The sequence below is a fragment of the Schistocerca cancellata genome, chromosome 6 (assembly GCF_023864275.1).
Source record: "Schistocerca cancellata isolate TAMUIC-IGC-003103 chromosome 6, iqSchCanc2.1, whole genome shotgun sequence".
Classification (NCBI taxonomy): Eukaryota; Metazoa; Arthropoda; class Insecta; order Orthoptera; family Acrididae; genus Schistocerca; species Schistocerca cancellata.
In genome coordinates this window covers 579,156,195-579,182,896 of record NC_064631.1, presented here as the reverse complement: position 1 = coordinate 579,182,896, position 26,702 = coordinate 579,156,195, and the positions used below count along the sequence as shown (strand labels likewise).

Sequence of the window (26,702 nt, the reverse complement as noted above, 5' to 3'; positions counted from 1 at the left end):
TAAGTACTAAATAATGGACATACCTGAGCCTTCAGACTGTATAATTTATCATTCAACATGCTGAACAACATGAATGATGAGCTCTGCAGGCTTCTTTGGATTCACACACATTCAAGTGAAGCACTCTCGAGAGAACTAAGGTTCGAAATTACGATCCGAGAAAACAAATTAACATCTATTAGATTCCTGTTTTGACAACAGCACACTTTTGCATGAATAAATCACTGTTAAATGATCACATGTTTTCATTTCATAATGCAACCCATATTTGCATCTTTCCCTAATTTAAATCAATTTTATGCAGGATGTACCTGTTAGGCTTAGCAAATAATCTGAATAGTTTTTCAGTCTGAATTTGTTTGATTGCGGTAATTACTTATTCAGCACACCCGGAGCTGACTTAGCCTTCTTCAAAAACCCTGAACTAAATTTCTACTCAAAGCATTTGCCTTTTTGAACTGATTTTAAAATAAAAATTTCTCCAAAGACATTCTGGAAGCATGGACCTGAACTGAGTTCTGCTCTTTGTAACTGTGTTAAAAATTCTCTCTCATTCCGCATTACTACGTGGAATTGACAAAATAGCCAGCATCACCTTTGCAAGTTTATCATATTGAAGAATGCCATCAGCCGATTTCATATGACCTACCAACGTCCACTGAACATCAATTCTCTCTGTTGCCAAGTTGGTTTCTTCCAGCTGAAAGTTACAGAACTGAGAGTGGAGAATATCAACTTCTTTATCTAAGTGTTCACTTTCGCTAGTCAGAATATTAGTTAACATAGTCAAGTAGCAGCCATACCTTGTCATCCACCAACATATCGAAGGCGCACAGTTTTCAAATTGTAAGGAAAGTATTGAAACTGCTCTGAAAATCAGGAGATCGGTCTTCACGGTAGGAAGATCGGGAGGAAGAAGGAAAAATTGGAGTCTCCTGCTTAAATCGGGAGAGTTGGCACGTCTGCAAATTATGTAGAATGACAGAGTAGCTGAAAGAAAGACACAGGAGAAGGTGATTGACTGACCACTTACAAAAACCATGGGTGAACCAGTCATCTTGTTAACATATTCAGAGTGTCTTCCTAAAACCTTAGGAAACGTTGGATAATTCACAAAACTTTAAAACTCTAATCATGTCCATTTGAAAGTCACTAGAGGGCATGTCTATTGGCAAATCTACTGCTGCCCTCCGTATTGAAAAGTCAGTCTAATAAAATGGGGTGCACTGATCTGCACACAATAAGAATCACACATTGGAGGGTCCTCATACCAAAGTAAGAATCGATGCGCCATAGGGCAGTGGCCCATGCAATGATGAGCAAGGAGGACCTCATCCCATCTATGTGGCTGGAAGGAGGTACCCCACAAACTTATTGTAGACTTAACTATCTAGAGCTTATTGTTCGTCATTTCCACCCACTCACCCCCCCCCCCCCCCCCCCCTCAATCAACGCTTGACTCTGTATCTCAACAGATAGACGATAGCATGCAGGGGGATAGCATACTAAACTAACCGAGGATCGCAACATGCCTCCTTGGTTGCTACATCCACCCTTTCATTCCCTGCAATATCCATGGGCCTTGGCACCTAGCAGAAAGACACTTCCTTGCCCGGCCTTTGTAGTTAAAAGAGGATGTCCTGGGTATTTTGAGCTACTTTATCTACTAGATACAACTATTGGAGAGAATGAAGGCTACTCAAGTAATCTGAATGGACAAGGAATTTAGCACTCAAACATCTCACCTGCTCCAGTGCCCACAATATCGCATATAATACCATATTGTAGACACTAAGGTCTCGAGGCTAATGATCCCGAGGTCACAATCAGGCAAAACAATAGAGTAACCAGCAGAATCCCCCCATTTAAAACCATCCACAAATACAGCTACAGGGTTGTGATGCTTATCTAAGATGGCTGTAAATAAATTATTAAAAATGTATGCAGAAGTGCAAAATCTCCCATACTGCACTAAAACTAAAATTACTTGGGACTCTGCAGTAACTAGAGTGTCAGTCACTTAAAACCTCTGATTTCAGCCTATACATGCCCTGTACCAAGGGACTCCAGCACATACTTTGTACAGATCCCTAACAGCCTCGTTGCCCATGGACGATTGTTAACAGGGCATTCCATATCCGGACAGGCAGTGGTATGGTATGTAGGGAAAGTAGGAGCAGTGAGGAATGTACACACCTCCTGCAGCATGAGGAGCTGCCACCATATGGTGAGTGGCAATTCACCAACCTACACAAAGAGGTTGGGTATTGGGCTAGTCTCATAAGTACCTGTGGCCAGCCTGATCCCCTCGTGGTGTATAGTGTCAATGATATTTAGGTAAGAAGGTCTCACTAACCCCTATACTCTGCACCCATAGTTCAGTCTTGATCATAAGAAGACCCTACAAAACTGGAGCAGACACAACCTGTCCATTCCCCAACACCTGTGGCTATCACCCTTCAGTATGTTTAGTGCCTTCTAGACCCTTGCATTCAGATCTTGTAGGTATGGTAATCACAACATTTTGGAGTAAAAAATGGGGCCCAAAAATCTCAGAGTCTTTAAATGGAAGAATGGTGTCCCACATTCACAATTCAGGTAAATTAAAAATATGACAAGAACAGTTAAAATGAAACACACACATCCGCAGCTCATGGTCGTGCGGTAGCATTCTCGCTTCCCGCGCCCGGGTTCGATTCCCGGCGGGGTCAGGGATTTTCTCTGCCTCGTGATGACTGGGTGTTGTGTGATGTCCTTAGGTTAGTTAAGTTTAAGTAGTTCTAAGTTCTAGGGGACTGATGACCATAGGTGTTAAGTTCCATAGTGCTCAGAGCCATTTGAACCATTTTGAAACACACACACACACACACACACACACACACACACACACACACACCTTTCTGCAGAAAATGTAAAACCAATCTTTGTAGCCCACACCTTCCACCTCTTCACTGTAAGTTACAACTGATGACTCACTGCTGCAGTGCTAGAAGAAGAGCAGAACCACAAAAATTTCCACAAATAAGGAGCTTTGGACAGGACACCTTACCATGAACAGGATACTGTTAATGGTTATGGCAAAGAGTGTGACACTTAAAACAGTGCCCTGGGAAACATCATTCTCCAGCACAAAACTATCTGACAGCATGTCATCAACACTGTGCCTAAAAAGGCATCTGGTGAGGAAGGATTGAATGAAGGTGGGGAGGTGGTACACCCCAGGCGTCACATGCTTCACCCTCTGTCCCTGCTGTCAAGACACCTACACGGGTACCGGGCGTGGTTGGGCCTTCCTCTCCCCAAGTGGAGTGGCGGGTTCAGCGGCGTTCGTGGCGCACGAGGCGGAGGGTCAATGTGGAGGCTGGCCATGTGGCATCGCCCGCTCTGCCTGTGAGTGGACATGTGGCCGCTCCTTCAGCAAGGTCCGAGCAGGCACACGGGGGGAGGGGTTTATTAGTTATTGGGAGCTCCAACGTTAGGCAGGTGATGGAGCCCCTTAGGCAAATAGCGGAAATGTCGGGGAAGAAGTGTTCACTCCGTCTGCTTGCCGGGGGGGGGTCTCATCTGAGATGTGGAGGAGGCCCTGCCAGCGGCGATAGAGAGCACTGGGTGTACCCGACTGCAAATTGTTGCTCATGTTGGCACCAGTGACTCCTGCCGTCTGGGTTCAGAGGTCATCCTCAGTTCGTACAGGCGGTTGGTGGAATTGGTGAAGGCGGAAAGCCTCGCTCGTGGGGTGGAATCTGAGCTAACTATTTGTAGTATCGTTCCCAGAACCGATCGCGGTCCTCTGGTTTGGAGCTGAGTCGAAGGCTTAAACCAGAAGGTTAGAGAATTCCCTCCCTAGGCCAGACAAGACGCCTCCTGAGACGCGGCAAGGTAGGAGTAGGCAAAATGCAACAGGGAATAACAATATTAATGTGCTAATAGTAAACTGCAGGAGCGTCTATAGAAAGGTCCCAGAACTGACCTCATTAATAAACGGTCACAATGCCCATATAGTACTAGGGACAGAAAGTTGGCTGAAACCAGACGTAAACAGTAATGAAATCCTAAACTCAGATTGGAATGTATACTGCAGAGACAGGCTGAACAGTGAAGGGGGAGGCGTGTTTATAGTGATAAGAAGTGCAATAGTATCAAAGGAAATTGACGGAGATCCACAATGCGAAATGATTTGGGTGAAGGTCACGGTTAAAGCAGGCTCAGACATGGTAATTGGATGTCTCTATAGGCCCCCTGGCTCAGCAGCTGTTGTAGCTGAGCACCTGAAGGATAATTTGGAAAATATTTCAAGTAGATTTCCCCACCATGTTATAGTTCTGGGTGGAGATTTTAATTTGCCGGATATAGACTGGGAGACTCAAATGTTCGTAACGGGTGGCAGGGACAAAGAATCCAGTGAATTTTTTTAAGTGCTTTATCTGAAAACTACCTTGAGCAGTTAAACAGAGAACCGACTCATGGCTATAACATATTAGACCTTCTGGTGACAAACAGACCCGAACTATTTGAAACAGTTAACACAGAACAGGGAATCAGCGATCATAAAGCGGTTACTGCATCAATGATTTCAGCCGTTAATAGAAATATTAAAAAAGGTAGGAAGATTTTTCTGTTTAGCAGAAGTGACAAAAAGCAGATTACAGAGTACCTGACAGCTTAACACAAAAGTTTTGTCTCAAGTACAGATAGTGTTGAGGATCAGTGGACAAAGTTCAAAACCATCATACAATAAGCGTTAGATGAGTATGTGCCAAGCAAGATTGTAAGAGATGGAAAAGAGCCACCGTGGTACAACAACCGAGTTAGAAAACTGCCGCGGAAGCAAAGGGAACTTCACAGCAAACATAAACATAGCCAAAGCCTTGCAGACAAACAAAAATTACGCGAAACGAAATGTAGTGTGAGGAGGGCTATGCGAGAGGCTTTCAATCAATTCAAAAGTAAAGTTCTATGTACTGACTTGGCAGAAAATCTTAAGAAATTTCGGTCTTATGACAAAGCGGTAGCTGGATCAAAACAAAATGTCCAGACACTCTGTGACCAAAATGGTACTGAAACAGAGGATGACAGACCAAAATGCCGGAATACTAAATGTCTTTTTTCCAAAGCTGTTTCACAGAGGAAGACTGCACTGTAGTTCCTTCTCTAGACTGTCGCACAGATGACAAAATGGTAGATAGCGAAATAGATGACAGAGGGATAGAGAAACAATTAAAATCGCTCAAAAGAGGAAAGGCCGCTGGATCTGATGGGATACCAGTTCGATTTTACACAGAGTACGCGAAGAAACTTGCCCCCCTTCTTGCAGCGGTGTACCGTAGGTCTCTAGAAGAGCGTAGTGTTCCAAAGGATTGGAAAAGGGCACAGGTCATCCCCGTTTTCAAGAAGGGACGTCGAACAGATGTGCAGAACTATAGACCTATATCTCTAACGTCGATCAGTTGTAGAATTTTGAAACACATATTATGTTTGAGTATAATGACTTTTCTGGAGACTAGAAATCTACTCTGTAGGAATCAGCATGGGTTTCGCAAAAGACGGTCATGTGAAACCCAGCTCACACTATTTGTCCACGAGACTCAGAGGGCCATAGACACGGGTTCACAGGTAGATGCCGTGTTTCTTGACTTCCGCAATGCGTTCGATACAGTTCCCCACAGTCGTTTAATGAACAAAGTAAGAGCATATGGACTATCAGACCAATTGTGTGATTGGATTGAAGAGTTCCTAGATAACAGAACACAGCATGTCATTCTCAATGGAGAGAAGTCTTCCAAAGTAAGAGTGACTTCAGGTGTGCCGCAGGGGAGTGTCATAGAACCATTGCTATTCACATTATACATAAACGACCTTGTGGATGACATTGGAAGTTCACTGAGGCTTTTTGCAGATGATGCTGTGGTGTATCAAGAGGTTGTAACAATGGAAAATTGTACTGAAATGCAGGAGGATCTGCAGCAAATTGACGCACGGTGCAGGGAATGGCAATTGAATCTCAATGCAGACAAGTGTAATGTGCTGCGAATACATAGAAAGATAGATCCCTTATCATTTAGCTACAAAATAGCAGGTCAGCAACTGGAAGTGGCCAATTCCATAAATTATCTGGGAGTACGCATTAGGAGCGATTTAAAATGGAATGATCATATAAAGTTGATCGTCGGTAAAGCAGATGCCAGACAGATTCATTGGAAGAATCCTAAGGAAATGCAATCCAAAAACAAAGGAAGTAGGTTACAGTACACTTGTTCGCCCACTGCTTGAATACTGCTCAGCAGTGTGGGATCCATACCAGATAGGGTTGATAGAAGAGATAGAGAAGATCCAATGGAGAGCAGTGCGCTTCGTTACAGGATCATTTAGTAATCGCGAAAGCGTTACAGAGTTGATAGATAAACTCCAGTGGAAGACTCTGCAGGAGAGAGGCTCAGTAGCTCAGTACGGGCTTTTGTTAAAGTTTCGAGAACATACCTTCACCAAAGAGTCAAGCAGTATATTGCTTCCTCCTACGTATATCTTGCGAAGAGACCATGAGGATAAAATCAGAAAGATTAGAGCCCACACAGAAGCATACCGACAATCCTCCTTTCCACGAACAATACGAGACTGGAATAGAAGGGAGAACCGATAGAGGTACTCAAGGTACGCTCCGCCACACACCGTCAGGTGGCTTGCGGAGTATGGATGCAGATGTAGATGTAGAAGCCTCATTGGTGTAGCTGACAGAATATTATACCTCCAAGTGGTGTCTTACACTTTACTGAAGTCAAAAAACACTCTTAGACAATATTTTTTACATAGGAAATCCTGCTGGATTTCCACTTCTAGCAGTGTCAGGTGGTTGACAGTGGATCAACATCTCCTAAATTAACACTGAGACCGGCTAAGGGGCTGCCTGGTCTCTAATATCCAGACCCGACAACAGTTGACATGCACTCTAGGGTCTTTCCTACACAGCTCGTTACGGTGAGACTTCGATAACTACTCAGACATGTTCGGTCCTTTCCTGGTTTGAGAACAGGTATCCTGCCACAAGTCAGGGAATTGGGCTGTCAGCCATATTGAATTAAAACATCATAAGAGGATTTCCTTGAACACAGTTTGCAAGTGTTCCAGCATGCAGTAACGTATTTGGCTGTGACTGTGCTCCGTATCCCAAGCATCAGACATTGCCAAATCAAACTCCCAAATGGACAATTGCAGGACTCAGAATCGGTGGACCTGAAGTCCGACTCAACCCTTTCCATGGTGGCACAGTAACGATGGAACACTGGATCCCAGCTGGCAGTGGCAGTAATTAGTGCAAAATGCTCTGTAAATGTCTGTTCAAAGTCTTCAGGGGTTGCTTGGGAACACTCATTTCAACAATGTTGCTATAGGTAATCAACTGCCTTTACTGAAAATTCTCCTCATGGCTTCCCATACTATTGTATAATAAGTGCAATGGCTGACAGAGTCCAGAAACACTTATCAAGACCTTTTCTTGCTCTCCTTGATGATGTGTTGAGCCTTTGCCCTTGCTAAGCAAAAGGCTGCAAGGTTTTCCACTGTTGGGGAACACTTAAATTGCAGCAGAGTGACATGCCTCACCTGGATTACTGAATGGCATTCAGCAGTTCACGAAGGGTCAGATTGCCTCCACGATGATCTGGAGAAAGCAACAGCACGGTAGATTACTCATGTGATGAAGTTCACACACTCCTGGATGCTGTAGCAGTATTCAAACACAGTCAGCTTGGTGAACAGCATCCATTCACCTCTGCTAATCATCCATCGTTTGTGGCTGCGTCCTTTCAGGGAGAGCTGCATCCAGTAGGTGAATGCGGAGTGGGAAGTGGTCACTGGAATGTAGGTCATCAATGACTTCCTACTGGATGGAGTCTGTGAGGGCTGGAGAGCAGAAAGATGGCTGAAAATGATCCTTTAGCAGCACAGAAATGAATGGACGTCTCTGTGATCAGGATGCACAACAGGTGAGATTTCATAAGGCTCTCCAAAACCCGACTCCGAGGCAAGTAGAAGCCTTGCCTCACAATACATAATGGCCACTGAAGTCTCCCTGTACAAGATATGGCTGGAGGAGTTGAGCTACGAGGCGGCCGGAGGAGTTGAGCTACGAGGCCTGTGAGAGCCTTGGAGTCTTATCACCTCTTGTGGAGGTTAGTACAATGAGCAAACAGTGATCCTCTGACACAACTGAATTTCAACTGCAACTGCTTGCATTTCAGTAGACAGGGGGAGTCCAGAGGATTGGTGCGCATAGCTGACAAACACATCAAACCCTCCCATGGCCCTTTCCCCAGTCATATCAATGTTGCAATGAAGATTGTAGTCCCATATCACAGAAGCATCAGATGCTTTAAAATGCATTTCCTGCAACACTTTCACCCTGTCTTTCCACTGGGGAGGTGAGCTCAGAATGGGTAGAGGCTCACTCTTTGAGGCAAGACGAGTGCCCCAGGCCGATATCAAGGTCCATCTGTTATACAGATGAAGCATGAAAAACATCACAGAGGCGTTCAATTCGTCATATTGCTTACTGCCCGTCTCCATTACCAGTAGGTGCTTTGTCTTTAATTTTTTGGCCTGGGGAATCTTTGGAGCCACAACCACAGTAGTATTAGTAGTAGTAGTAGTAGTAGTATTGGTGGTGGTGGTGGTGGTGGTAGAGCTGGATGTTGGACCAGACAATCTTTGGGGGGGGGGGGGGGGGCAGGGAGCACCGTAACATTGGTAACTGCAGCCTTTTCTGAATTTTTGTAGAGAGATACAGGCATTGAAATAACTGCAGCAGCACAAGTGCACTGACAAATGCAGTTACTAGTGCTGACACTGTAGTTGGTGTCATGAACAATGGCGGTCGGGTTTAGGCTCGTTCTGTGCACTTATATCATATGTACTCCAACAGCCAGTGAGCATTCAGTAGTGTTCCGAGAGCTCTGCTCTGAATGCCGTTGCTAATGCGAGCATTAAACATGATTTTAGCAAAGTTGTTTTGTGAATTTATATTTCATTTGTTGTGAGTTGTCATTGCAGAAGGTGATGGTAAATGATCAATTCTGAATAAACAAGCGAGAGACATAATTTGCAGGATATATGCTTCCTTTAAGCAGAAAGGATGCACATGCCCGTAGCTGTCACTTGTAATCATCAACAATGCCATTCCCGTCCGTGCCTCAACATGGGTGAACTGCTACTGTTTGTGGATCGGACTACAGCAACCTCCGCTTGTGTAGCAGCATCAGCTTTCTAAACTGGCTGTTTAATAACCGAAGCAAAGAAGCTAGTGAACATTTGGGGGGGAAGCATGGTCTTTTACATCTTTCTGGCTTCACCATACAGGATACACTTTGTAGTTTTAAGCTCTAGTATCTTCCTTTCTTTAAGGAAGACACTGCATTCCCTAATCCAGACAGTGTTTCCCAAAGCAAGTCACACACTTTGGAGGAGACGAACAACAGGCCCCTTTGTGAGCTGCCTGACCACATCTGCTACAAGTTGGTTCTCCCTAAGAACCTAGAGTAATGTGTTGGCATTTAAAACCATGTGTTGGGTTGGAGACATAAGGCTGCAAGCTTTGGAGAAGGAAACCTACTTTGACATGCTCTAGAAGTTTCATGATCTTAAATGTAAGTATAAATGAGTCTGATTTGAGCAGATCATCATCCACCCTTTTCATTATATTTTGCACATCAACAATGCCTCCTGGGGTCCGCTCAACTTTCAATTTCTCTTTGGGAATATCTACCAGATCCCTGCATAACAACAGCTTTGCTGTAGTTGAGGTGTTGTGAAGCTCAGTTTATACAGCCCTTCCCAAGGCATTGAGCGTTTTGTACATTCTTAACTTGTTGGGAACTAGAAGTTTCTACCAACAGTGTCCTATCACACAACTGCATGACTAATTTTAAAGTGCCAGCAATGCACTTTTTTGAGTATAGAAAGGCAAAACTTTCCTGAAGCTGCCCTTTCCCCTTTTCACTACCAAAAACACATTCTGATTATCAGCATACATTCTGTTGCTAGATGCAAAACTTTTGGAATTAATTTCTGAGTTAACATCCCATCAACAAGGTCATTAGAGACGGAGCACAAGCACGGATTAGGGAAGGATGGGAAGGAAATCGCCTGAGCCCTTTCAAAGGAACCATCCTGGCATTTGCCTGAAACGATTTAGGGAAATCACAGAAAACCTAAATCAGGATGGACAGACACAGATTTGAACAGTCGTCCTCCCAAATGCAAGTCCAGTGTGCTAACCAATGTGTCACCTTGCTCACTGGGGAAATAAACATCCAACTAGACACAACCCCACATGCCTAGGTAAGCCTTACGCAACTGAGGTGCAACAGTTCCCCCAGAGGTTGCCTCCTACCAACTGTTACATCTCAACAGCCACTCATCTCACCAGCATGCAGCACATCTTAAGATTGAGGGATGTTTTTTTCTTTTTTTTATAAAGGGTTTTACCATTCTCACAATCCAGGTGGTCAACCCAAAATCACCTTTCCCTAAGGCACACAACATTCCACCAATGCACCTTACAATGCTTGATGAAGCACACCCAGCGGTTATGGCGATGGAGAACTGGCAGCACTAACCAGCCCCCAGCTCGCAAACCCAGGGTTGCCAAGCCTGTATCCAGCAAACGAATTCTGAGTCCCTGTCGGCAAGTGTATAGGAGAGCACAACGACTGTGCAGATTTATTTTTATTTGTATATGGAGAACGAGGCCAATGGACAAAGTGTCTGCTAGATGGGACAGCATTCGCAGTAACTTCACATGAGGAAGTGTCTGTGCAGGTGAGATATAGAGGCTCAGAGATTCGCCAGCATGTCATTCCCAGAATTAATGCATAAAATATGGCAGTTGCTGTACTGATAGTGAAATAAACAAACTATGTATTTATATGTCATTCTAAATGGTCGTGGTTAATTCTGAATCCTTGATGCTGTGTAAATGGAACTTTGACACAGCGTTTCCAAGTTGGACAGTGTGAAGGAAATCTTTTGTTATCTGATGGACACAGTAAATGCTTACAAACAATATATGGAGTACACAAATGAAAGGTGTCTAAACAATTATGGAAGAAGAGTAGAAATTGTTAAATTACGTTTCCTTTCAGCATAAGTTGTTTAACAGGAGAAGTCTTTGACTGCCAAATACAAGGGAACGGTCAATTGAGGAGGAGGTTATGATTTAAGAAAGAGTGACATTTAGTATAGCATAGAATTGACAAGAAAATGAAGTCATTTTTAAAAAAACAAACTGAGGAAGGAGAGGGGTGGTACCTATAAAACTTCTCAATAAGACTTTTGTCTCAATTTATATAGGAAGAAGGAAGGAAGATTGGTTTTAATGTCTCTTCGACATTGAAGTCATTACAGATTGAGCACAAGCTCAGATTGTGTTGAGGATGGGAAAGGAAATCTGCTGTGCTCTCTCAAAAGAACCCTCCGGCATTTCCTGGAACGATTTAGGGAAATCTAGGAAAACCCAAATCTGGATGGTTGGACATGGTTTGATTTATCATCCTCCAAAATGCGAGTCCAGGGTGTTAACCACTGTGCCTTCTCGTTTGGTACAGCAATTTTTATCATAAGCTTTATGTCAGGATGTAGACTAGTGACAACACTATCAATCACATGAAGAAAAGTGCATAACTTATCAAACTTACTATGAAGCTAAATAAAGGTAGTAATTACACTATTTTAGAAGGCAGTGATTGACACTGTGCTCTTTCACTTCTGTGGTGTGACATCAGGCAAAATAAGTCACACACTAGTCATTTACAAAAACTAGGCCAGTGTCCGATCCTGTACCTGAAAACAAAAGTAATGCTACACGTTATAAAACTTAATGAACCTCTCTCAGGAGGCCAAGCTCTTGTTAGAAGCCAGAATAAAGAGGAAGGGTGGAGGAGGGAGGTGGGGGAAGATGGAGGGGGGGGGGGGGTTATAGAATAATACTTCCTTAAAAATACCTTGATCCAACTGGTTCAGCATCCAGTATCTTGTAACGGCCTTTTGCCACAGTTAAGGTATGAAGACTGCCACAGCATACAAGGTGAATGGGACCAAATCTCCAACTTAGCTCATAGGATGGAAGCCTGCAACTCTCTTTTGGTGTTTGTAAACATACAAGCTCCATCCTGAAGGAAGCTTTTTCTGAACTTTAATCGTAGCTCAACACAGTGGTCTATAAATAGAATTACTGTCATGCCACACAAGTTTTCCAGTCTTAAATACTTTGTGCTATCTGTGCAAAGATAAGGTAAGTCACTGGTATATTACAAATAGTCATAATTATGCTTGTTTTCTAACAGCTATTGTTTCAAGCATAGTGTTCAGAGTTATTTGTTCACTGAAGGTGTTAGATCTGACTTTTGTGCAAATACTTCTGAAAATTCGCTCTGTATTATACTTTTTCTAATATAAGTGTTATGCCCCAGGATAGTATCACTGGGGGTACACTAAAAATTCATCCAAGTTCTACCTTGGCAGTTCCCAGAAGCCGAATCAGTAGACTGCCAGCTATGGGGAAATGCTGAGCGAGTTACAGCAAACAGGGAAGTTATCACAGCACGGGGTAACGACTGGGCACCCAAGTCCACAAGTGAAGCATAATAATATCATGGAAGCTGAGAGATACCGTCACACTAGTGGAAAGCAAAGTGTCGTACGATAGGCTAAGTACAACGCAACAATAAGTATTCAGGTGGTGAACCAGCAGAAAAAAGCTTCTGAAAAGTGAAGCTACGAAAGTCTGAAGTCACTAGGAGACCTAACAGTGAGGGAAAACCTTTACGTATGTCATTATAGCCATTCCCGTCACCACAGAGTGCACTGGAAGCACCAAATAAACTTCCCACCCTTCTTAACAATTGGCCGATTGCCGAGTGCCCATTGCCAACTTCCCAGTGTGTAATCTCAGCCCTTGTGTCAGTTGCAGCTATCCAGTGAGAGCCCAGGTTATGGAGGTTGACCCTCTGCACATTTAGCTGCCTCCAACCACCTATGGAACCATGACTCCAGCTGGAAAGACACTGCTGCTGCCAGCTGCACTGCCAACTTCTGAGGCAACGCTGATGGGGTGCGGAGGCTGCCATCACCCTACACGTCTGCTGGAGGCTTGACCTGCATGACCTGGATATTACCTGTCATCTATCTTTGAGGGGGATGCCCACTGCTGTTGCTCATCCCATTCCTGTGGCAGACACTGATGCTGCTGGTTCTGTCTCCTAACTGGGGGCTGAGAGCTGACTCCTGCGAGAAAGCAAGTACTTCATGTGGACTTGGGAGTGTGACTCCCAAGTGCAAATCTCAGAGGTCAACAAGAGCACTTTGGATGTAGAGCTGGGGGGCCACTGGCATCCATGGGTCAACAGTCACCCTGTGATGTAACAACTGCCACCCAATGCTTCACTGCGCTGGGGAAACTGCAAAGCTGAGAGCATGCCAGCCTTCCTCTGCTGATGAGGACACTGCTCTACCAGCCTCTGAGGGGGCCAGGCAACCTGTGAAAGCTGCAAAGTCATATACCAGTTCAGTTATGATCACTGCACTTTTTTATATCAGTATGACTGTTAACCTCCTGTCCCCACGATGAATGGCCACTGCCAACCTGTGGCCGAGAGCAAAATATACCACCCTATAGCACAACACACAACTGAACATAACATGCTTCATTTCAATGGCTGCTTCACTACCCAAACCATCTGGATCCTCCTCTCCACCACATGCTTTACTGAACTGCACTGATGGGAGTTAGCCTTACAACACATTCTTCATTCCCGTATTTATCTTGACCTCTACCTACAGTAACATTCTGTCCCCACACCATCCACCCAACAGTTTCCACCCCTGTCCCCTCACCTTCTTTGTAAGCACCCTCTGTAAATGCACCCCCATTTCTTTCCTCTTCCGCACTACTCTACTTCCCCCCCCCCCCCTCCCCACTCCACAGCCTCCCAATATACGCGTCCATTGGCAGTCTAGTCCCTGCACACACTGCCAGACTACGCTCTTCTCTTCCCCCATCTATACACTGCTGTCCCTTCCAATTCCCCACCCAATCCAATTGCTGCTTCCGCTCTATGTGACAGCTGCATTCTGGTCTGAGATGCCCGAGATGGTGGTCATGTCATCGTGAGGTGTGCTTGTTCGTGTGAATGAGTGCATGCATTTCCTTTTCTGAAAAAGGCTGTGGCCAAAAGCTAAAGTCTAAGTGTCTTTTCATTGTACCTATCTGCAGCTCAACATGTCACCTTTACAGTGAGTAGCAATCTACCTTTTCCTTACATTGTTGATATTCCAATCTGGAGTTTTCCATTGTTTGAAATATATATAACAGGAATTATACATGACCCACACACACATCTCAACTGTAGGACTGCAGTACACCAATTTCGCATATCCCCTCCTAAATTTGCAAAACACTCAAACATGTATAAGAAGATACAGAAATAAGTTTAAAGAATGATCCAGGCATCGGTAGGGACACATTTTAACAACATTTCATCAACATTTGCAGTAGGATTTACAAAAATGAACAAGGAACGGGAGGAAGAGAAGAGTTTTGTCAATCTAAAATCGCTTTCAGCCACATGCCTACACAAACATTGTATTTCATACATTTAGTGCCTAAGAAATTTGAGAATCATTGATAAAGGACATGCACAGTGTTGTTCTGTCTGTTTTAACATGAGGTGGAGGAGAACATAAAAAATTCATAAGTAATCATGAAAAAAAAATCACTTTGCAAACAGTTGAAATGGTTTTTCATTACTTTTTGACACTTTCCTATAAATATGTTGTTGTAGGTAACCAATCCCCAGGCAAATCTAATGAAAGTTCTAAAAAGCAAACAAAGTAGCAATAAGGTAAAAAACACAACAGTAACAACACCCATTAATGATGATGCTTAACTGTAAGACATTATTCTTAGAGCCCAAACATTAAATTATCTCTGATATACCACAGAAGTAACACCCACCGATGATGGCAACAGTATGGTTGGTTGGTTTGGGGGATGAAAGGGACCAGACTGCTACGGTCATCGGTCCCTTTTTCCAAATACAAAGAACACCCACAGAGAATAAAAACGAGGAACAGAATAGATCACAGACGATACAGAACAAGAGAAACGGAGACAAGGACAAGACAAAACGAACTAAAACCACACAGAGTGTGACAGTGGTTGGCCGACCATAGAAATAAAAAAGGAAAAGCAAACCACTTAGAAACACATTAAAAGATCAGTTTAAAATCATAGGCCAAGGGCCAGAATCAACACAAAAAATAAAATAAAACAGAAACACTCAGATGAAAGAATAAAAACTCCCTGCCCTAATAAAACGTAAAACTAAAACGATAACAGGGTCATCAGATAAAACGGCAGGGAGCGTATCAGGCAGCGCAAATGTCTGCCTGACCACAGCTAAAAGGGGGCAGGCCAACAGAATGTGGGCCACCGTCAAAGCCGCCCCGCAGCGACATACAGGAGGGTCCTCCCGGCGCAGTAAATAACTGTGTGTTAGCCGGGAGAGGCCAATGCGGAGCCGACAAAGGACGACAGAGTCCCTGCAGTTGGCTCGCATGGAGGACCGCCACACAGTTGTCGTCTCCTTAATGGCACGGAGTTTATTGGGTGTAATCCGATCGCGCCATTCAGCGTCCCAAAGCGCAAAAACTTTTTGGCGGAGGACTGCCCGCAAATCAGCCTCTGGGAGGCCAACATCCAGAGATGGTTTACTCGTGGCCTCTTTCGCCAGGCGGTCAACATGTTCATTGCCCGGGATACCGACATGACCGGGGGTCCACACAAAGACCACAGAGCGGCCGCAACGCGCAAGAGTATGCAGGGACTCATGGATAGCCATCACCAGACGAGAACGAGGAAAACACTGGTCGAGAGCTCATAAACCGCTCAGGGAATCGCTACAGATAACGAAGGACTCACCTGAGCAGGAGCGGATATACTCTAGGGCTCGAAAGATGGCGACTAGCTCAGCAGTGTAAACGCTGCAGCCAGCCGCCAAGGACCGTTGTTCTGAATGGTCCCCTAGAGATAGCGCATACCCGACACGACCAGCAACCATCGAATCGTCGGTGTAAACAATTCCAGAGCCCTGATACGTGGCCAGGATGGAATAAAAGCAGCGGCAGAAGGCCTCTGGAGGGACCGAGTCCTTCGAGCCCTGTGCCAAGTCGAGCCGAAGGCAAGGGCGAGGAACACACCACGGGGGTGTACGCAGAGGCGCCCGGAAAGCAGGTGGAACAGGGAAAAACCCAAGCCCGCAGAGAAGCTCCTTGACGCGTACGGCGATCGGACAACCCGACCGGGGCCTACGGTCTGGCAGATGGACGACTGACTGTGGGAACAGGACACGATAATTTGGATGCCCGGGCAAGCTTAGAACATGGGCAGCATAAGCGGCCAGCAAACGTTGGCGCCGGAACCGCAGTGGAGGTACACCTGCCTCCACTAGTACGCTGTCCACAGGGCTGGTGCGGAAAGCACCAGTGGCAAGGCGTATCCCGCTGTGGAGAATTGGGTCCAGCACCCGTAACGCAGATGGGGATGCTGAGCCATAAGCCAGGCTCCCATAATCCAGACGGGACTGGATTAACGCCTGGTAGAGCCGCAACAGGGTAGAGCGGTCGGCGCCCCAGCGGGTGTGGCTCAAGCATCTCAGAGCATTTAGATGCCGCCAACACGTCTGTTTAAGCTGCCGGATATGAGGCAGCCAAGTCAACCGGGCATCGAAAACCACCCCCAAAAACCTGTGGGTCTCCACCACAGCAAGGAGTTCGTCGGCAAGATAAAGCCATGGCTCAGGATGGACTGTTCGGCGCCGGCAGAAATGCATAACGCGGGTCTTGGCTGCCGAAAACTGAAACCCATGCGCTACAGCCCAAGACTGTCGCCTTACAGATAGCGCCCTGTAGCTGACGTTCAACAGCTGCAATGCCAGTAGAGCTGTAATAAAGGCAGAAGTCGTCAGCATACAGGGAAGCAGAGACAGAATTTCCCACGGCCGCAGCGAGCCCGTTAATGGCTATTAAAAACAGGCAGACACTTAAAACAGAACCCTGTGGCACACCGTTCTCCTGGACATGGGTGGAACTATAGGAGGCTGCGACTTGCACGCGGAAGGTACGATACGACAGGAAATTGCGGATAAAGATCGGCAGAGGGCCCCGAAGACCCCATCCATGAAGCGTAGAAAGGATGTGATGACGCCATGTCGTATCGTACGCCTTCCGCATGTCGAAAAAGACAGCGACCAGGTGCTGACGGCGGGCAAAGGCAGTACGGATGGCCGACTCCAGGCTCACCAGATTGTCGGCGGCGGAGCGGCCTTTCCGGAACCCATCCTGAGACGGAGCCAGAAGGCCCCGAGACTCCAGTACCCAATTTAAGCGCCGGCTCACCATCCGTTCGAGAAGCTTACAAAGAACGTTGGTGAGGCTAATGGGGCGGTAGCTGTCCACCTCCAGAGGGGTCTTTCCAGGTTTCAAAATGGGGATGACAACGCCTTCCTGCCATTGCGACGGAAACACCCCCTCGACCCAAAGACGGTTGTAAAGATCGAGAAGGCGCCGCTGGCAGTCCACTGAAAGGTGTTTCAGCATCTGACAGTGGATGCCATCTGGCCCAGGAGCGGTATCAGGGCAAGCAGCTAGGGCACTGCGAAATTCCCACTCACTGAATGGAGCATTGTAAGATTCTGGGTGGTTGGTGCGAAACGAAAGGCTCCGACGTTCCATCCGCTCTTTAATGGAGCGGAAGGCCTGGGGGTAATTCGCAGAAGCGGAACTCATAGCAAAATGCTCTGCTAAGCGATTGGCAATGACGTCGGAGTCAGTACAAACTGCTCCATTCAGTGAGAGCGCAGGGACGCTGGCAGGGGTCCGATAGCCGTAGACGCGTCGAATCTTGGCCCAGACCTGCGAAGGAGTGACATGGAGGCCAATGGTGGACACATACCGCTCCCAGCACTCCTCCTTGCTTTGGCGGATAAGGAGGCGGGCCCGCGCACGCAGCCGTTTGAAGGCAATAAGGTGGTCTAAGGAGGGATGTCGCTTGTGACGCTGGAGTGCCCGCCGGCGATCTTTAATCGCTTCAGCGATCTCAGGCGACCACCAAGGCACAGCCTTCCGCCGAGGGGACCCAGAAGAACGGGGAATGGCAGATTCGGCGGCAGTAACGATGCCGGTGGTGACCGATTGAACCACCGCATCAATGTCGTCATTAGAGAGAGACTCAAGAGCGGCAGTGGAGGAGAACAAGTCCCAGTCAGCCTTATTCATAGCCCATCTGCTAGGGCGCCCAGAAGAGTGACGCTGTGGTAGTGACAGAAAGATCGGAAAGTGGTCACTACCACACAGGTCGTCATGCACACTCCATTGGACAGACGGTAAGAGGCTAGGGCTACATATTGAAAGGTCAATGGCGGAGTATGTGCCATGCGCCACACTGAAGTGTGTGAAGGCACCATCATTTAAAATCGAGAGATCGAGCTGCGACAATAAATGCTCAACGATGGTGCCTCGACCTGTTGCCACTGACCCACCCCACAGAGGGTTATGGGAGTTGAAGTCGCCCAATAGCAAGAAAGGTGGCGGCAATTGGGCTATCAGCGCAGCCAGGACATGCTGCGAGACATCACCATCCGGTGGAAGGTAAAGACTGCAGACGGTAACAGCCTGTGGCGTCCACACCCGAACAGCGACAGCCTCTAAAGGTGTGTGGAGAGGGACAGACTCGCTGTGCAGAGTGTGAAGGACATAGAGGCAGACGCCACCCGACACCCTTTCATATGCTGCCCGGTTCTTATAATAACCCCGATAGCCACGGAGGGCGGGGGTTCGCATTGCTGGAAACCAAGTTTCCTGAAGAGCAATGCAGAAGAAAGGGTGAAGGCTGATAAGTTGTTGGAGCTCAGCTAGATGGTGGAAAAAACCGCCGCAGTTCCACTGGAGGATGATATTGTCCATGGCTGAGAAAGGCGTGAAAGGACTGGGAAGGCAATTTACGCCGCTTGTTCACTCACTGCCACCGATTCAGTACCCGTACGAGAGGCATCCATGGCGTCTGAGGGACCAGCGAGATCAAGGTCCTCAGCGGACGCTAGAATCTCGACTGCATCCTCAGACGCAGAGCGCGAAAGGTGCGGTGGGGTTGGCGCCACCGTAAGTTCTTTGGCCTTAGAGGTCTTTCTCTTGGACTTCTCTCGCTGAACCTTGGGTTGCACCGGCTGGGAAGGCTTCACCGATTCAGTCTACGGGACAGAGGAGGATCGTGAAGCCCTACACCCGGCCGCTGGTGAGGACTTATGCCACTGGCGGCCGTCATCCTTCCCGCTGGTGGAACCCTGGGAAGGGAGGGTCCCAAGGGAACTCTTACGGGCGAGAGTAGCCGAAGAAGTTAGACGCTTCTCCGGCTGAGAAGCGGGGACGGACGTCCCCGACAGGTGGGAGGAGGTTGCTCCTGAGGTAGGTGGTGCAGGAGCAACCGGTTGGGTAGAGCCCCCCACAGGCAAGGGGGCAGGAGGAGTCTTACTGCTTATCGAGCTGGCTGGAAGTCTCGAAACTGATGGGGCTAGCACAGTTGTCGTAGCAGCTGCATAAGAAGATGTCATTCTCACAGGATGGAGTCTGTCATATTTCCTTTTGGCCTCAGTATAGGTCAGCCGGTCCAGGGTCTTATATTCCATAATTTTGCGCTCTTTCTGAAAGACTTTGCAGTCAGGCGAGCAAGGTGAATGGTGCTCCCCGCAGTTGACACAGATGGGAGGCGGGGCACATGGAGTATCGGGATGAGACGGGCGTCCGCAATCTCGACATGTGAGGCTGGAAGTGCAGCGGGAAGACATATGGCCGAACTTCCAGCACTTGAAGCACCGCATCGGGGGAGGAATATAGGGCCTGACGTCACATCGGTAGACCATCACCTTGACCTTTTCCGGTAACGTATCTCCCTCGAAGGCCAAGATGAAGGCACCGGTAGCTATCTGATTTTCCTTCGGACCCCGATGAACGCGCCGGACGAAATGTACACCCCTGCGCTCTAAGTTGGCGCGCAGCTCGTCATCAGACTGCAAAAGAAGGTCCTTATGGTAAATAACTCCCTGAACCATATTTAAACTCTTATGCGGCGTGATCGTAACAGCAACATCCCCCAACTTGTCACAAGCAAGCAACCGTCATGACTGGGCAGAGGATGCCGTTTGGATCAGGACCGATCCAGAGCGCATTTTTGACAAGCCCTCCACCTCTCCAAACTTGTCCTCTAAATGCTCGACGAAGAACTGAGGCTTTGTGGAGAGAAAAGACTCCCCATCAGCTCTCGTACAAACTAAAAATCGGGGCGAATAACTATTACCTCCATCCTGAGACTTGCGCTCCTCCCACGGCGTGGCCAGAGAGGGGAACGTTTGCGGATTGTACTTTTCAGCATTAAATTGAGCCCGAGAACGCTTAGAGACTGCTGGCGGCTGGCCGCCAGCGAGAGAAGATGTACCACGCTTCATTGCGGGTCATCCGCCCTGATGCCACCTACTCCGACCAAGGGCCCTCCCCACGGGCGCCACCCAGCCGCAGCAATAGCCACCTGGCAGGATGGCCATTGCCGGGAGTCCTGATGCCCCAGGGAGACGGGCATCTACTCCTTGGCATACGTGGGGAGTTAACGGCGCAGGCATCAGTAGAGCGATCCCTGTGTTGTCAGGGGGCTACAACCAAGAGGGTACATGGCGGCCCCACCACAACGGACTGGCTACCGTGCTGGATCTTAGGTGCAAAACTGTCCAAGGTCGTCGTCGCAGTTAAAAGAAACACTGCAGAGTGCAGCGTGGGAATCGCACCCAGGGACGTATCCTCGCCCAAGAGATGGAAAACGAGCGGGACACCATTGCAACGACGAAAAAGCCGGCTAAAGGTCTCAATGCTCGACGGATACAGTGCACCACGTAAGGCGCCCTTCCCCAATTGGCTCGCTCTTCGGAATAATTTAGAAAGATGGAGGTCAAACCCGAGAGGGGACCATCACATAAGGCCGAAACATGTGAGACTCCTTTTAGTCGCCTCTTACGACAGGCAGGAATACCGCGGGCCTATTCTAACCCCCGAACCCGCAGGGTGTGGCAACAGTATGGGCAAGAAAACTTATAGGATTTTGTGTTTTATGAAAACCGGCCATAATTTATCTTGCAACAAAAGCGGCTAACTTACAAACTAACAAATGATTAAGCACACTGTTGCACCATTCTGTACATTTTCCATTTTGTACTTAACAACTAGCCCCCTCTGTATAAACGGTAACAGCTAATAATGCCAACAAAGTGCTGCTACTTGCCTAACTCTGTCACAGCCCTCCAAAGATGGGACCATAACAGAAGTATTATTTTGCTTTGATGTCTCCCTGTCATAATTTTATCTCCCACACTACAACAGAAAATCAGAACAAAAATAGTTTACTGCAAGCATCAGCAGCTTGTAGTAGTTGAAAAAGTAAAAGGGGTGGGAATAAAGAAAATGATCCAAATTAAAAATATAGATACATAGGGTGATGGAAAGGGAGACGGAAATTATGGAAAGAAAAATTATGAGAAACAGGTGAGAATGTAAGTGGATACAACCTTTTAGTAATTACTTCACATAATCTGCAACAACAAAACCATAGCGGACATAAAAGATTCAGTTTAAAACAAGGCACAAAGTGTAAAGAAAGAGGCAGACACACTGTGTGTGTGTGTGTGTGTGAGAGAGAGAGAGAGAGAGAGAGAGAGAGAGAGAGAGAGAGAGAGAGAGAGAGAGAGAGAGTGAGAGAGAGGGGGGGGGGGTGAGGGGGGTGAGGAGGAGAAGGAGAGAGAAAACTCTTTCTGATAACACTAGTTTATTGCTCAACACCTGTCTGTACTCAGTATTGTAAACACAGAGGCAAACCTGATTCTGTTCACCTCTGAAATTCAGTAAGTCAATAAAGAAGCATTATTACAGTTTTGACATTTCTTTGTCAAAGGATACAGCCCAAGAAATGTTTTGTGAATTCATGGTCAGAGGGAAACTGAACCTGAAGAAACGTTTCTCTCCATGCTTCAAACCACGGAGCAGATGCTGGAATTTCTACAGTCTGGTCACCTGAAAACATACAAATTTGATTATTTTCTTTGTGTTTTTAAAAATCAACATGTAAAATTATGCTCCTCCAGATGTGTCCAATGGAAAATGGATCAATACTATGAAAGAAAATATAACTGGCAATATTTTATGAAAATAACACATCAACATTTTTTGCAACAATCACTGTACTTACAGGCCAGGATCACTATAGGTGAAGATTCCTCATCCTACCACTATAAAAAAGAGAGAGAAAGAAAAAATTGGGAATACAGAAGCATGCGATTCCACCCGTCTGCTCTGACCCATGACGTGACCAATATGGCGGACAAGACCATTCACTACAACTCCGATACGGTAACTATGACGTCATTACATAAACATAACAAAGACGAAAATAAATCAAAAAACCAACAATACACACATCTTCCTCCAAAAATATAAAAAAACCAATGGGACAAGTGTGGGAAATTGGGGGTTTTTGGGTGGGGACAAACTAAATTTAAACACACACAAACACAGACCACCATACCAAATGACACAAAATGACGAAATAAATCAACAACATAAAATTCCCAAATTCTATTACACACAATATCCTCTGGAATCAGTCACTTCACTTCACCCATATAGCTCAACCGCAGCTCACAATACCAATACATAGATACAACTGCAACAAAATAGATCCTCCACAACATAATCACAAAACAACCACCACCCCCTACCCACCTACCTCCACAAACATTACCAGCAACTACACCTACCCCCCACCCCCACCCCCTACGAGCCACAGACACCCAACCTCACACCACCACCTTACCCAACCAGTAGCTCTCAGGGTGCTCTTCTGCCAACAGCACTCATCTAAATGAGACTGAAGGTTAGAAGAGCTTCTATTCCCCCTCCCAATAACTGACTTAACCGCCCCCAAAACCCCTCTATCATATTTTTACAAGACCCAGTCTCATAATTTTTGAATTCCAAACTATGGTTACCTACTAAATGCTGATACCCCCTCTCGTCCAACCCATTATAAAACGAAAAAGTGTCAAACTACTGTACTGCCCTCTTCAATAAACGCCTCAATTCCACAATTCCCTTTTCATCCGCCCCTCCCAAACCCTAAAAATGCACTCTGAAAAACCACCCCCAGATACGACAGCCCCCCACACCCATAAACCAACCAGAGACTTAGCCTTCCCATACTACTACTTCCCAAACCGTGACTCGTCAACCTCCACCACCACCCCAGGCCCACCCCACTTACCCCTGTACTTAATATACTCAGAACACACTTCCCTCCAAAATGAAAACCAGTCAAGAACTGTCCTCTCACTCACACCAGTCTCATGCGCACAAAAACTGTGAGAGGATCTATAAAAAAAATAATACGTCATCAACACAATCTCTCGCAAGCCCAACCTAGACCTCTCGAACCAGGTACCACGCCTTATGGAGCGTCATAGGTTGTCCCTACGGCACTGCCACGTGTAGCCATCGCTGGTCTGAGACGCCGGAACTTTTGCCAATCGTATTTCATGCAGACACATGCTGCACTTAACCACTTCTGCCAGCAGCCCATACAATAGCAAAAACTTTATAAGAGAAAAAGCACTGACCCCCCTTTCTGCAGGCAAACGAGCGCTGTTGAATTTACCCATCATATCCATATTTAACGAAAACAGCCACAAATTAAATTAAACAAAGTAACACATGGCATACAGCAAACAGCACTACAATAACTTGGACACAACAAAAACTAAATTGGTCACTCACTGAAAGCAATTCCTGTCAAGACACACTCAAACTGATACCTTGCAGGACAAACAGCAATACCAGAATGAAGCCAATACACCACACAACACGCAAACTGCAAACACACCACCAGGCGGCACCACCGACCGCAACAAAATAACAACTATAAATACCACACACTCAAACTAAACTCTGCGCAGTCATGACGTCACATGCCACAACAACCTTACGTCATGGGTCAAAGCCGACGGGTGGGATTGGACGCCTCCATTGACCCAAAAAAGTTGCTACCTGCAGTATTCAACATCCACAACTGCTCTCAAGCAGTGCTCAATAGGATCTCTCTCACTTTATTGACATCACTGTCACAAACAAATTGTTATCACCATTTCAAACACCAGTAACTCTATGGTTTTGTTTTTAGATCTTGTACCCTTTTTGCCAAACTGTTCTGTAACAACAGATTTCTCAACGTTTCTGAAATTTATGTATTGCAAGTGTTCAGGGCATTATCCAGTGATCACAATACCTGAAAAGTGCCATAAATAATGCACATGTTATAAACCTGTGTTCACCGCAAGTGGCACTATGGTCAGACCTCACCTCATAATGATCCTGTGTATTGTGCAAGGAAATACCATCCTTGTCTTACCAACATGCAAGAGTTGTCAGCCAATGACAGCAGAGCTAGTGTATATTTAGAGAGACATGCACAGCAAATGTCTAAGTTAATTTTACTGCTGATGGAGGAGGAAATAGTCTTCAAAATTGTGACCTCTTACTATGTTCAAACAAACAAAAACAAACACACACACACACACACACACACACACACACACACACACACGACATACTGTGCAAATATCCATTAAATTCCTTATATCACTGGAAAGCTGCTAAAATGTATTTTATGGCTGAATACCTCATTCATTTCTGTGTCATAATATGACTGAGCGACATACACAAAATTTCTCTTATTGGTATTATACACCGATGGAAAAAAAATACACCACTATGAGGGTGCAAATCAGGTTTGCTTTAAATACACGATGTGATGGCCACGAGCATCATTTATCTTTGAGACTGGACATGGCGAGCTGATGTTAGTCAAGAATGACTTTAAGATGACAAAGACACCATCATCAACACCTCACTGACTTTGAGAAGCTGAATGTTCCTTTTGCGGTACAGTAGAAACACTTGGCAGGAATGTAGTCACTACACATATTTCCTGGGAAGTGTGGTCACATGAATGTACGGTCACAAGAAGTCTGGGCTCTAAATGGCCACATGGTGCTATCGAGAGAAGACCACCATGTTCGGCATATGGCTCCAGTGCATTGTATTGCATATGCAGCAGCAATCTGAGCAGCAGTTGGCAATACAGTTACACAACAAACTGTTACAAATCTACTACTTCAAGGACAGCGCAGAGCCAGATGCCCTATAGTGTTCACTCCACTAGCACCAAACCACCACCATTTGCGTCTTCAGTCATGTCAAGCAAGAACTCAATGGAGGGCAGGGTGGAAGTCTGTTGTGTTTTCTGATGGAAGCCGGTTCTGTCTCAGTGCCAGTGATGACCATGTTTTGGTTAGGACGACGCCACTTGAGAGGCTGCAAGCAACCTGTCTGTGTGCTAGATGCACTGGACCTACACCTGGAGTTATGGCCTGGGGTGTGATTTCATATGACAGCAGGAGCACTCTCGTGGTTATCCCGTGCATACTAACAGAAAATTTGCACATTAATTTAGTGATTCAGTCTGTTGTGTAGCCATTCATGAACAGCATTCACTTTATGTAAAGAGCTTGGTTAATGACAGGCTAACCATTTGATCAATAAATTAGAATTACACTTAGGCACTATTGTGCTTTTACAATGCTGTCAGGAAATCAAATGTTGGCAGCCGAGTTCATTGTATGAGGTTTAAAGATTCACTGTCAAATACATCAAACTCAGTACGTGCCATAATTTCGAAGACTCTGAAGTGAAACCAAAAGTGTAGTGTTTTTGTGTTATTTACACATCATACCTATTAATTGGAATGAAGGCAATTAATTTATTTCCAGATCTTCTAATTTGTACACCATACAACAGATCTGATATACAGATTTAATCTCCAGTTGAGACTAGAGTAGCATAAGGAGTATACATAAAAAAGTCAAGCAGCTCAAATAAACATCAGACACTACCTATAATTTGGAGAATTGTGCAGAGAACACAAATATTAGTCTTACCACTGGGCAACACTAATGGTGTTTGTACGGCTATATGTACAACTGTGGTGACAATATCAGTTGACAATGGACTGCACAGTAACTGCCCATTGTCATTAGATGCAAAACAGGGGTACTTCTTGTGGTCCACATAATGTTCGTCCTTTCCGTCAGTAAAACAACAGATTTGCCATTCTTTATAAGCTTATGCATGTTGACGCTGGAAGTGTACAGATAAGGTCTTCCAGGATAGGCTGTCACATCACAGTACATGACAATTATCGAAATGTGAGTGGATCATTAGTTTGATGTCCAAATACATGCAAGAATTTCTAGACATAAAAGAAACCAAGTAAGGAGTCTCATTTGGCAAAATGTTGAGTTAAAAAACGAAAATATAAATACCATATTACCTATATTGATGGGGTAGTTTCGCTCACTAGATGCAAAGCTTACAGATTCATTAAGAAACTTCCTTGCCAGTGTTGGCTGAGGTGGACGAGCGTTAACATCCAACACTGTAAATCTTAAGTTTCTCACTGGTATAACACCACCTGATGGTTCTCGGAAATGGGCTGCAACATAACAGTTAACAAC

General features: G+C 45.9%; 1 protein-coding gene across 3 annotated transcripts in view; it reads right to left on the bottom strand.

Annotated features, from left to right (window-relative positions):
* The window catches only part of LOC126191356 (trafficking protein particle complex subunit 8), a 313,324-nt gene that overhangs the window by 286,135 nt on the left and 487 nt on the right, over positions 1-26,702 (bottom strand). For all 3 annotated transcript variants that reach the window (XM_049932196.1, XM_049932197.1, XM_049932199.1), the window contains exons 2-3: positions 26,519-26,680; positions 22,039-22,152 (exon numbers count right to left, since the gene is read on the bottom strand). In XM_049932196.1, the coding sequence (XP_049788153.1) occupies positions 22,039-22,152; positions 26,519-26,680 (276 nt within the window). The remainder of the gene's footprint in view (positions 1-22,038; positions 22,153-26,518; positions 26,681-26,702) is intronic.